This window comes from Schistocerca piceifrons, chromosome X (genome assembly GCF_021461385.2).
Source record: "Schistocerca piceifrons isolate TAMUIC-IGC-003096 chromosome X, iqSchPice1.1, whole genome shotgun sequence".
Classification (NCBI taxonomy): Eukaryota; Metazoa; Arthropoda; class Insecta; order Orthoptera; family Acrididae; genus Schistocerca; species Schistocerca piceifrons.
Window position 1 is genome coordinate 751,219,124 of NC_060149.1, and position 14,095 is coordinate 751,233,218.

General features: G+C 35.8%; 1 protein-coding gene across 1 annotated transcript in view; it reads right to left on the bottom strand.

Moving 5' to 3' along the window:
* Positions 1 to 7,087: 7,087 nt before the first annotated feature.
* LOC124723061 overlaps positions 7,088 to 14,095 on the bottom strand; it is a 193,739-nt gene continuing 186,731 nt past the window's right edge. The window contains exons 20-21 of the mRNA XM_047248239.1: positions 11,856 to 11,957; positions 7,088 to 11,480 (exon numbers count right to left, since the gene is read on the bottom strand). Coding sequence (XP_047104195.1) covers positions 9,616 to 11,480; positions 11,856 to 11,957 — 1,967 coding nt within the window. The 3' untranslated portion in view covers positions 7,088 to 9,615. The remainder of the gene's footprint in view (positions 11,481 to 11,855; positions 11,958 to 14,095) is intronic.

The window sequence follows — 14,095 nt, forward strand, 5'->3', positions numbered from 1 at the left end:
TTTCCTATCTTCATTGTGTTTACTGGAAGTATTTGAATTTTGTCTCACAAAGGTAAGCACTGGTTAACCATACTGCCACCTTGGGGAAAAAAATCATGACAAATACGTGCCCAAAATAAACTGGACTCTGCAAATATTTATAATATAAGTTACACAGCACTCATGACTTCACTCATCAAAACTGGACATATCCTGCTTCAACTGTTTAGGAACAGATAAAACTAATTTCAGCAGATTGTATCATGAACTTGTTAATGACTTTCTCTGTGACTTAAACAAACCTAATCCTGACATTATGTATCCCATTCATCAATAAAAACACTAACCGTGACATCACTCAAGTAAACACAGCAGTAAGTTTCAAAGTGACTAGGAAATTTTTAAAAAATGTATTAAAGGGCTCATTATTTTGAACTCTAAACCATAATATAAAATCATAGCTGATAGGAAACTGTCCTCATAATAATAATAATAGCATATTAATAAACAAATCTGTCACAGTGTTACCAGAACCTTTTTTTACAATGATCATAACTTTTAATCCAGAAGGGAATTTACTTTTAGACTGCACTAGAGCTTGCAACACTACACAAAACATGCAGTACTTTCAGTTTGAAACATCAGTTGTAAATCACAAGTTTTGCATGTATTCCTGGAGAGGATGATGATGATCATGCATGCTGAGAGAGGAGCCATATTAAATACCAATTATTTTACAAAACCTGGTATGAAAAAAAAACTTTTTTCAACTCTCTCTATAATCTGCAATAAATTATTAATAAACCCACTATTTAACTTAATATACTATTGAGATTGATTATATGTTTGCCAACTCAAGCTGTTCTAAAAGAGAAAGCCAGGATGAGCATTCAACTGCAGGCAGTTCATAAGGAAAGGCAACTGTAAAATTCAAGCATTGTCATCCATTCTCATGTAAGATTAATACTAAATATGATTTCTGTACACATATTTCAGTTATACCTACTTCAAAGCTTAAGTTACCAGATGTCTTGCATGAATATAAATGAATCTCACTATCCATTCCTGTAATTACTATTCATCAACTGGTACAGAAATGGATTATGATTTAAGATCCTCAGCAGAAATTTGAGAAAAATGTAGTATGCTACCAAATCTGAGTTTTGTTGTTGTTCTCATACAATAACATGGGGTTTGTACTTTTATCACAAAATCCTATACAAAGACTTAATAGGCTACATGACAGCTTCCACTTTCCACTTTATTAATCATAGCATTTCTTACTTCATGAAGATAAGGCTGTCTGCAGTATGGAACTGACAATAAAGGCACCTCGGCTTCTTGTTCATATTCTTAATAGCTTCCATAACATACATACCATCCTGACACATTAAATATGTACATCAAATTACGGTGTATGTTTCCATAGATTAGTAGGATTACAGCCTACAAAAAATATGTCAATTTAGAATAAAAATGTTGCTCATTTTTCACTATGATATGCAGAACTGAGAACACGTTACATCAGCTATTGAATGTCTGTCGCCACTGAATATTATGAAACAGTGCAACAAAAAATTAGAAAAAACACACAACAGTCCTTTCATACAGTTCACATACCAGTCATATGAACATTGCTCTGACAATAGCAATTAAAAATCCACTCCATATATATCACTGTTGTGACTATGTCTTTTATACTGTTTTCTTCATAAGAATCTCAATTCGTGATCACAAATTACAATACCAAGATTGGTAAGCTCAACTGAAGCAAACCAATGAGACGACTTTTTCTGGTGCTGTAGGTTGAAGAAAAAAATCTAAAAAAAGGTACAATATGAACAGGTAACTTATTTAACAAGAATATTTTTGCAAAGAGCTGATATGAAATAAATATATGTAGCCATGCTGCATCATACTTATGAAACTATAAAATGGAAGATTAATACAGAAATTCATCTGCAAAATACTAACATACAAAAGCCATATATATAGTGCAGCGCTACCTTCATGATATTTTTAAGAAAATCAAACCAAATGAATAAACAAAAGTACATTTCTCATGCAAAACTGTACATTAAAAAGGAACTAACAATCTTCTTACAACTTAGGGTGCTGCATCACAGATAGTGCACATTTTTTTTCCCTTCTAGTTCAAATTCACAGACATGTCAAACTGTGTGCACATTTTTATACATACATGTATACTCTGCATAATGCTCATGCATGTAAGTCATACAATCATACAGACTGATATTAATTATTAGTTTTCATGAATTACAGAGTTATTACCAAACAATTTTAACAAGGGCACTTCCTAAACAAAATTCTGCACCCCATCCATAAATGAAAATTAAAGTGCCACAGTACCTTGCACTTGTCACTCAATTTGAGTGCAAGCACGAGATCCCCCTCCTCGATGTCAGGTGATGCAGACGTGAACACAGGAACACCTACCTTTGAAGTTACTTATGCAACTCAGGAGATATCTAAATGATGGCTGGTTATTCAACTTAAGATTTGACAACAGATTGTTCTGCATCTGGCAATTATGTATTTACCAACCAACAAAGTTGCAAAAACTATGTAGCTGTGTTTGTAAGGACACAGAAAACCACACTGTGATTGGTTTAAATGTACATCATGGAAATTGGCAAACTCCTGTACAGCAAACAATGAACAATGCCTGCTATTACACTACCCATTATGTCACGAAAACTTCAGATTTTATAGTCACAGTAAGTGTACTACTTACAATGGTACATTTGATATGAATTGGTCTTTATCATTATCTACTAAATACAGTTAAAAATTACGCACACTGTGCTAAATCATGTTTTAAATTGCATTTAACATTTTTCTGGGTCCCATTTCTTTTCTGAGGATTAAGTATTTCAGAAATGAGTAGAATTTAAACGAGAGAGCCACTAATTACCTATTCACTGGAGAGACTTTTTACTTTCAGATTTAAGCTATTCAGAGGAGTGTACACATTCGCATTCTCTGCCAAAAAGAGAATCAATGAGATGATACACACAGTGACACAGCAACTATAAACTTCTAACACATTGAAAAAATGCAGTAGATTCTCAATTATAAACTGTGGTATTGTTTTGTTTATTCGATTTATACTGCCTCAACATAATATTGAGCACACAGTTGTCCAAAATGCTGTTTCTTGATTAACTATGTTGGAATATAAAAATGAATTGCTTCAGATGATCCAATGAGTGCAAAAAGTATGCAGTCACTGAAAAATTTTTAATAATGAAAACTCATTCAGCAGTTAATGAATGACAGAACTAATAATTCAGGATGGAGAATTAATGCTCTTCTTCACAAAGACTGTCAGATGCAGCTGAGCAAAAAATACATTCTAGGTCAAGTTATTCATTGCGATTAAGGTCCTTTTGTGTCCTTTTGGCAAATCATTTTATTTATGTCTACGTTAGAATATGAGTAGAAAGTTCACATTCTCCTGCTGTCTATGGTGTATTATGGAATATCTTTTATATTACCTGTATGGGGGAGTTGAGGTTCAACAGGCCAGCAAATGAAGTAAAACATTTTTTCCTAACAAATATACATGCATGACTGATTTATTCTGAATACACAAAATGAAGGTGGTATCAGATGGTTACCATTCTTTAGGTGTGAAGTAATGGCAACAAACATGCCTGTAACATTTCTGGCATTCAGTTTGTGGTCCTCGAATATCCTTATTCAAATATTCTTAATTTCATGACTTTCAAAAAGTACTATGAATGGTTTGTTTTGCTTAATTTTTTGAAGCACAGCATAGTATGTTAACTTGCCTATGTATGACCTGATCGAGTACTATAAGAAATAGTTGGAGGTTAGAACATAAACAAATTAAAATTAATTAATTTAAAAGCAATTTATTTAATGAAGCTACTTTTAAATGAAAGAAATATTTATTTTCTGATTGAGAAGCAGGTCATTAGTTTTATTTTCTTTACAATAATCAAAAAGATATAGATCAGCATCTAAGAATCGTATAATTCATCAGAAAAACTGATGTATTTTATGAACATAGATGTAGAACAGGTGTCCTGATCATAAAGATGCACCTGAAGTATATTTTCACAATTTGGCTCATAATATATTATCCATGTTAGGTTCCATGTAGTTAACATTAGTAATATGAGTCAACTCTCACAAAGGCAAAACACAGTATCTAGAAATCTTCAGTCTCTCACCTCATAAACCTTCTTACAGTTCAGCAGCATATTTTAGTCACTTCAGCATTTGCCTGTTGAAACCTCATTCATCTCACTCCCATGCACACTATTATTAATGGTGATAGTTACTTAATCTCACACAATACTCCACAAGTGTACGACTGGCACTGGTCATATTTCCTTTATAATCATGTCACTTAAACTAATTGTGTACACAGATAGACATTTCTATAAAGCCAGCAGCAATTTCAGCAAAATGTGCACTGTTTACTGACAAAAAGAAAAGTCCCTCAAATTTAATGAGTTCTGAATTTTGTCTTGTGGATTTATCAGTACTAATTTCAATAACAAATCAATTACATCAATATGTTTAATACGTTGCAAACTTTCCCTTCTATCATACACATTTAGCTTACAAAGTTATAACTGGGGGAAAAAAAAAAAAGAGAAAAACCAACTACAGAAAAACTGTGCGCCTGAATTGTAATGGATTCTCTCTGAAACTGAATCCAACAAATACCTTGGGATTAGGTCGCCATAGTGCAGAAACCCACAACAGACAAATATTTACATGAATGAACTAAGACCAAACCTGCAGGGTACCAAAATGAAGTGGAAAACATGGAAAATGTGCTGCAAAAATAAATTATACTTCAGAAAGATGGGGTTGTTACATGCTGACAGACAGCCAAAAACACTGACCCTCTCAGAGATGAGGGGGATGGGGGGGGGGGTTGATGGGGGGGGGGGGTGATGGGTGGGGAGACAGAAAGGGAGAGGGGGGCAGGGGGAGAGGGTGGGTGGGACGGAGGGAGGGAGGGAGAGAAAGGAGGGGAGGGGAGGGAGGGAGGCAAAGGGAGAGGGAGAGGGAGAGAGAGAGGGAGAGGGAGAGGGAGAGGGAGAGGGAGAGGGAGAGAGAGAGAGAGAGAGGGAGAGGGAGAGGGAGTTTCTACCCATAAAAACATGTCACTTCATCAGATAAATTTGTGTTATTGCACAAAATCCCAATAAGCACAATGTACAGCACACATAATATTGATAAATAAGAAATGCACTATTGCCCACTTGCTGCAGATAATGTTTATACATACGTATTTCTTCCTCTGTTTATCTGATTGTGTCCATTCTTATTCTGATCAACTGAGTGTAGCAAATGTTATGGGCTGATAGACAATAATTGAGAGCTACTTCTTTCACTTAACCAATAACTAATTTGTCTATTTCTTTATATAAATTGTAAACCCAATCGCACAGATGCTTATCATTGGCCTGCAACTTCAGTAAAACAATGTTTTTGGTACAAGTCTATCTCTAGTGCACTCAAACAACTGTTTTATTTTTTTGAACCTTTTATATTCAGTATCAAAATAAATATTTTGTAATGCCCTAAATATTTAACTATCCTAAGAAAAGTGCCATCACCAAGCAGTGTTGTCAAGATTGGCAGTAACATAAGAGTGTCAATGGTCAAGCTATAGTTCTTGAAACAGGTCACTTGTGCATTTCCTACTAGTGGAAAATAAAAGATGAGATGTATAAAACTGGAACACAAAAAAAGTACCCAACAATGGGTGTACATTCAGAAATGAAGTGTATATCCACCCCCTTTGTCCCACCATCACCATTTACCTAAAACAAAGAAATTCTGGGTTGCAAATGGTGGTCAAAACATCATAATAGTGAAGTGTAAAAATAAAACAGTTTTTTAGGCTCAGAACAAATAGAAAGGCACAAAACATTGGATTTTTATCTGAAGTTGTGTAAATATGATACTGCAAAGATCATAAAGTTATTTTTTATCAGAATCTGTCCTAGAATTACACCTAGTAAAAGCTATTTAATGTACAATATCAGAACTCTCACTCCACCCAAGAGACTAGAATACTAGAGCACATGATACTGTCATCTAAAAAATTAAAAGAAATATAGTGTGCATATTACTAATGTTAAGCTGAATTAGGATTGTGGAGAACATTTTCTACTGTTGCAACCAATATTTTGAAAAGAAACAACCAGGTAAAATGAAATGAGGATTGAGCACAAAAAAAACTTTCTATATGTATCATCATCATCATCATCATCATTTCCAAGAGCTGAGGATAGGGGCAGTAAAATAGCGGACAAGTATATTAATGATCTAGTGCACACCATTAGTTGTAGTTCAGAAATGATTTTGTCTTCATGGAGAGATTTAAAAACAGAAGACTTTTGCAGATGATACACAGGTTTTTCATGTGTTACAGTAACACTAGAGTATATCTGATGACAGATGAGAAAGCACTGAACTACATGTAACATTTTACAGCTAAATCTGTCTCCGGCTTTTTCTGAAGATAAATGGGTATCATACTACTTAATGGCACTCTGTTTCTGTTTTTCAGTTGCTGCTTTTCTGTATGCATTAACTAAGGCAATGATTAATACGAGTCCAATGTTATACCAAGACTTCACCACTTTACCAGCCATGAAAAGTAAAGCAAAATTTCATACATATGTAGATATGATTTACAACTGAATGGAAACTATTTTGGGCGACATCGCATGAAAATGTAATTTTTATGCTACAGTAGATACATCACCACATCCATATACAACTGTGAAATTTGCGAAGTCTTTCAGTCACTTGTAAGTGAATTTAAGCATAGTGAAAGAGAAATTCAAGGTTTGTAATGTCATTGAGGTTCCCAATAATGAAATAAGAAGAAAAGCAAGAGCATTCCCAAGTGCTTGCACAACACTGCATGTCTTGTTTGGTGTTCAGTAGAAAGCAGAGATGAGAAATTATTACAAAAATAAAGAGGTATTTTCTATATGGTTATTCTACTTCATTCGTTACACTTTATGGACCACTCTCACTTTTTAAAATAACACTCCTAGCACACACAGAATTATTTACACAGCCTGAATTTTGCAGAAAATGCTGCTGGCTTTATTGCAAAATTGATACATAACATCATAACTTGTAATGAATTAGAAAAATAGGTATGTACAAATAGATTTGTAAATATTGTACCCATTGTTTTCATTATACATTCCCGAACACTGACATGAATTGGGAAGCCTGACCTACACGACAGTTAAATTTATAATGTCAACTGAACAATTAAAAGAAAGGGTCCCAACTAATGATGACATTAAAAACTTTTAAATAAGGAAAACGCTTCTGGATGAACAAAGGGAGGGAAATGAATGAGGTTTATTATTTATATAACATATCACTCCGAACATTTTGTCTTTCTATTGAGGGAACACATTGTGTCAATAATAAAAATAGTTCAGATTCTCAGATGCTATGTGGAAAGAAAGCATGTTGAAAACCAGCCATTTTGCAACTACTCAGAACAGTTTGGAAATGAAAACTTTTAATAAAACAACATTTTCATAAAACACTATGAATAAAAACTTGATCATAAACCAATGTGGTTATTCTAAAAAATAACTAACTCCACAAGAGTTGCTTGTATATATCACAGATAAAAATTTCTTTGTCTTTATTCAAAAATTGTCCTGTGTTCACTTGCATGCCCAAAAACAGTCTTTTAAGGATGGCAATTTTCGTGCACCTTGTACTTAGAATTCTATCATAAGACTTAACAACATAATTAATTTTAACTGCAAATATGGTAAATTAATAGTATTTCACCATTACATTCATCAATCAAAACAAGATGGACGTGCACATTTCAACACAGAAACACTATTAAAGGAGCAACAAATTAGCAAAACATACAAAAATTATTAGTACACGAAATTTTAAAATATTTGTTCCAATCTCCTCAGCAAGTACTCCTTTACATTACACAAGAAAAACACAGATATAACAAATGTGTGTCACACAAACACCATGGGGTGCTCACACATTTAACTGCACAGGAAGTCTTCAACCTAATACAGGCTTAAGCTATGATAAAATGTGACAACATATATCTAATCAAAATATCTCTTGAAATACTGTAACTGAAATACGTATGAAATTATGGGTTCCTAGGTATAATTTGTAGATCTGAAGAAAAAGTGCAAGCTTTACGTCATCATGTCAGAAAAAAGTCATTTTATGCTCTAAGTTGAAATCTTCAAGGAAAAAAAGATCTGAAAGGAGAAAGGGCACAATGAGTCATGGTGACTGGGGAAAATGAAATTACAGCTGAACAAGAACGCAACTGTTCACTGTTATATATTAGGAGCAACATAATAAATTTTTGAATGACACTGTGTGTTTACCTTCTTTTACTTATATCACGTTGTATTTGATTCCTTTTTACAAAGAAAGTCACACTGCAGTTCATAGGAAAAAATTAATTGACAATTAGAGCATTCACAATTGTTTTCTAGTGAAAAATAAATAAATAAATAAATTGGGTCTGCACGTGTCCTACTTATTTTTTGAACATGGAATTGACTTATTTACTTGAAACATTTCCGAAAAAGTGACACAAGAATGTAAACATGGGATTATTAACATGCTTTGCCATTGAGCCACAAAAGTTTGCATGCAAGCATTGTATTCTTTTGTTAGAGAGGGTTGTTTAAAAGAAGATACTGAAATTACAAAATTACCATTGACGCATTCACAGGAAGTGCTCCCGGTGAGCAGCACCAACTTTTTGATGAAATTAACTGAATTTAAATACAGAGAACTATCACGTAAATGCAACTAACTGTAAGGACACCTGACAAGTGGACCGTTTTTGAAATGCGTAATACCTTTCAAAAATGTAAACAAAATCTGTGACTGATACAGCAAAACATCTTCATTCATAGGATGACAAGATTGAGATTTCTATTTTGGAGGCAACAGAAACAGAGACTAAGCAAATGCATTACATTTCCTTTCAAATGATTTTTATAAAATGGAACATATTGCAATGAGTCAACAGGAAAAAATTATACTAAAGAGCATAATGAAACAGAGAAATAGGATGGTTGGCACACATTACAAAATTTGTTGTTTCTAAAAACCATAGTTGAAGGAACAGAAGGGGGAAAGAATCTCACAGGCAGGTTTAGATATGAGTGCAAAAGGCAAACCATTAATGACATGAGGTGCAACAGTTATACAGAAATGAAGCGAATAGCTGATAAGTGACAAGAATCAACCTTGTGATTGGTGACCAAAAAGAGACATTCTTAACATAAGACAATAACTATCAAAAGTAAGAAATAAGGAGTGACCTATAACCCAATTTACAGTAATCTGATTCTTAAAAAGACTGAATGATTGGGCATCAGTAAGTCGGAGACTACCTGTGCATTATTACTTCAGTTAAACACTTTTATCAGTTTTCATTCCCCATGTTTCTGTGAATTAGTCTTGAGACTAAAACATCATTCACATTTAGTAGTTGAGGAACTGGAATATCTGAAAATAAGAGTGTTTCAAAAAATTTTGCGGGGTAAGAGAAATGTATCAAAATATTTGTAAATATGTAGCTTATTATGCTGAAGTTTCATCACTATGAGACGCTTGAGTGACATCAGCATCAGACACTTGAGTGGTGTCATTATCAGATAGTTGAGTGCTTGGAGTTTGAGATACCTCTGTGGCCTCAGTACGAAACACATCAGCAGATTCTGACTGAAACACTTCATTGGTGTCTGTACTAAACACATCAGCAGTGTCTGTATTAAACACATCAGTAGTGTCTGTATTAAACACATCAGTGGCATCTGACTGATACGGCTCAGTGGTGTCAGTCTGAAATACATCAGTGGCATCTGTCTGAAATGCCTCAGTGGAGTCTGCATGAAACTCATCAGCAGAATCAGCATGAAACTCATCAGTAGAATCAGCATGAAACCCTTCAGTAGAGTCTGGATGAAATGCACTAGTAGAGTCTGCAGGAAAAGCCTCATTTGGATCTTCATGAAAGGCCCCATTAGTTTCTTCACAAAATGCCCCACTGATGTCTTCATGAAATGCCCCATTGGTGTCTTCAGGAAACGCCCCATTGGTGTCTTCATGAAATGCCCCATTGGTGTCTTCATGAAATGCCCCATTGGTGTCTTCATGAAACGTCCCATTGGTGTCCTCATGAAATGCCTCACTAGTGTCTTCGTGAAACGCCCCATTGGTGTCTTCGTGAAATGACCCATTGGTGTCTTCGTGAAATGCCCCATTGGTGTCTTCATGAAACGCCCCATTGGTGTCTTCACGAAATGTCTCATTTGTGTCTTCACAAAATGCCTCATTCGTGTCTTCACAAAATGCCTCATTTGTGTCTTCATGAAATTCCCCAGTGGCATCTGTACGAAATGTATCGGCGGTGTCTCTATGATATGCCTCAGTGGTCTCAGTATGAACCAACTTAACGGTGTCGGTGCGAACTACCTCAGTTGTGTCAGTATGAAGCACCTCAGTGGTGTTAGTACATACCACTTCAGTAGTGTGAGTCACTTTAGTGGTGTCAGAATGAACTAGTTCAGAGGCGACAGGAGAATTAATCTGACTGGTGTCAGTATGAATCACTTCATTGGTGTGAATCATTTCAATTCCGTCAGGGAAATTGACTTCGGTGGTATCTGTATGAGACAGTTCTGTGCTGAGAAACACTTTGGAGGTGTCACCAAAATTCTTTTCTCTGGCACCAGAAAAACTCACTTCTGTGGTATTATCAAAATTCACTGCAGCGGATGACTCTTGATCATTTCCTGGTTCACCTTGGGAACTTACATGTGATTCATTATCCATGACTTGCTTTTGGTGGTCCGACTGATTGTTACTTGGACAAGGAGTGTTTTCCCCACAGTCTAGATCTGTTGCAGATTCTGAAGTCACACATTTCTCAGAATTAACACTTTCTTTCTGTTCACAGTGCTCTTCAGATTTTATAGAACACACTGATGATTCATCTACTGCCCCTGACCTTTTAAACGTAGTGTCACTATTATTTTCCACACCAACTTCCTCAAACTTGTCTTCTTTAGGAGAAGCACTACTCCACCGGGACCGCCTATTACGATCCCTTTCTGATTTTCTAAATACCTTCTCCTCCTTACATTTTTCTGCGGATGGCAAATCCTCAGCTTTTGCACGCTTTGCTGGACTCTGAAGTAGTGGTGACTCCTCCTCACGTCTACGGTTTCCTGCATGAGGAGCAAATCCAGGTCCAGGTGTTCCAGGACCTCTTCTTGGACCCTGTCCACGGCCCCGTGCATGCCTCCCATCTTCCCACTGCCGCCGCTCCATGTCATCAAATGGTGGTCTCTGAAAGAATCCATCTGGCGGTGGGCCCTCGCCAGGAGGTCCTTCGAATCCTCTTGGTGGATACATAGGAGGTCCCTGATTATCCATCCACATACCTAAAAACACATAAACACTACATTATACAGTTGTCTATTACATATGAGATTATAAAATTATAAAAAATTCTGTATTTCAATAGCTGTAGTTGAAAACTGCAACAGCTTGATAATTTCTCTCTTTGCATTTCTATACAACAGAACACAGTGACAGTCCATAACCTAATTGTGCAGATATCATGCAAGCTCTTAAATCTGTTACAATTGTAATAAATGTTCTTACTAACAGAACAACAAAAATGAAATCATTAAAAAATTTCACAATGTTCTTTGCTCTCTAGCTTCCTATAAATGAAATTTGTTTTCCTAACCTATGCACACTATAGAAGAAAACAATATTATTAAAGAAAATATTCATTGAATAATTATATTTACCAGGTCTTGGACCAGGCCCTGGTCCTGGCCCCGGTCCCGGTCCTGGTCCCATTCCTCTCATTGCCATTGGATGAGGTGGTCCTCTTGGGTGGAACATGGGTCCTACAGAGTTGCAGAAATAATGGACAAATAAGTTGGAAGTCATTTTAGACCATTAATAAACATACTGACAGCAGGACACAGTCTGACATTTATGTCTTTACATGTTCTGGTTTCCCACTTTATGATAAAATGCTGTAAGCTGATTCAATATTCTCTTAATTTTGACAGACGAGACAGCAATCATTTGGCTAATAATAATGATGATGATGATAAATAATAACAACAATAACCTTCTGTTCTCATAACACAATGCATAACGATCTATATCAGCAGCACTACAATGACAAGAGATTTACACCAATGAGATAACAAATTAACGTTAATTAAATGAAAAATTTCTCATGATGCAGACTCTCACAAAAATATCATTAGTAGTAGCATTTAATTTACTATATTAAGACGATTGTAGGGGAGATATAAATGCTAGTATTTACAGTACAGTCATCAATGTAGTTATTAACCATGAAACCAGCATTTAGTAAACTGCAAGAAGAGCTGCAGAAGACCAATATTTGATGGAGGAATTGACTGTTGACCATCAACATAAATAAATGTAATATATTCCACATAAATAGGCAAAAAGGCCTGTTATTGTATGAGTACATGATTGCAGAACAGTCACTGAAAGCAGTCACTCTATAAAATACCTGGGAATATATGCATGGGGCAATTTTAAAGTGGAAAGACCACATAAAACTAATCACAGGTAAAGCAGATGCCACATAGATTCATTGTAAGAGTCCCCTAGAATTGCAGTCTACCCACAAAGTATGTTTCATTACAAGTTCATTTAGTATGTGTGAAAGTGTCACAAAGACACTCGGTCAACTCCAGTTGCAGATGCTCGATGCTATAAGTGAGGCATTGTGGATCATGGTGTGGTTTGCTGTAAAAATGTCAAGAGTGTACACTCCTAGTAAAGTCAATCAGTATAGTACTTACACCTCCATATACTGTATCTTGTGGAAAGACCACGAAGATAAAATTAGAGAGAGCTGAGCTCAAACAGAAGCTAAACAATAAACATTCTTCCCATGGACTATCCACAATTTATAAAGAAAAGGGAGGAAGTAATGATAGTGCACTCAGTACCCTCTGCTGTGCACCATAATGTGGCTTTTTTGGGATGATGCAGATGCAGGAAAGTAATGGCGAATTGATCTCATGCCAGTTAAAATCCACATGTTCCTAATTATGCGTGATATCCCACAAAACATACAGAATGACCAAATTAGTAAAACATTACACTGAAAATACAGTCCTTACTTATTGTTTCTATCAATATCATTATGCCTACCACCTGATCAATTTTCAAAAAAGGTACGAAATCATGGAATAACAGAATGACTAAAGCTGTGGACTTTTTAAATGTAATTAAGAGCGTCATTGCGTTGTGTTTACATCATTGTGTATAACTACATTAGATCTGAAACTTTATGACAGATTAAAACTGTGTGCCAGACCGACACTTGAACTTGGGACTTTTGCCTTTCAAGGGCAAGTGCTCTACCAACTGAGCTACCCAAGCACGACTCACTGCCCGCCCTCACAGCTTCAATTCTGCCAGTACCTCGTCTCCTACCTTGCAAGCTTCACATGGCTAAGCCATGTCTTCGCAATATCCTTTCTTCCAGGAGTGCTAGTTCTGCAAGGTTCGCAGAAGAGCTTCTGTAAAGTTTGGAAGGTAGTAGACCAGGTAATGGCAGAATTGAAGCTGTGAGGACGGGTCGTGCTTGGGTAGCTCAGTTGGTAGAGCACTTGTCTGCAAAAGGCAAAGGTCCTGAGTTCGAGTCTCGATCCGGCACACAGTTTTAATCTGTCAGGAAGTTTCATATCAGCACACTCCGCTGCAGAATGAAAATCTCATTCTGGTTCTCCACTAGATTTGTTAGAACAAGGGTCAACACAGTTAAGAACTGTACGAAGGAATACAGAAAGCAGTGGAATGAAATTTTGCCTGGAATGCAGCAGAAATAGAAATATGCAGCAGAAATAGAAATGAATGTTGTGGGAGTGATGGTAGTGGACATCATAAAGGAACCATAAGTATTTGGCATCACCCACCTACACCTACAGTTCTAAATGATTAATGATGCACGATTTGCATGATTTCACAACACAACGAGAAAACGAAAATC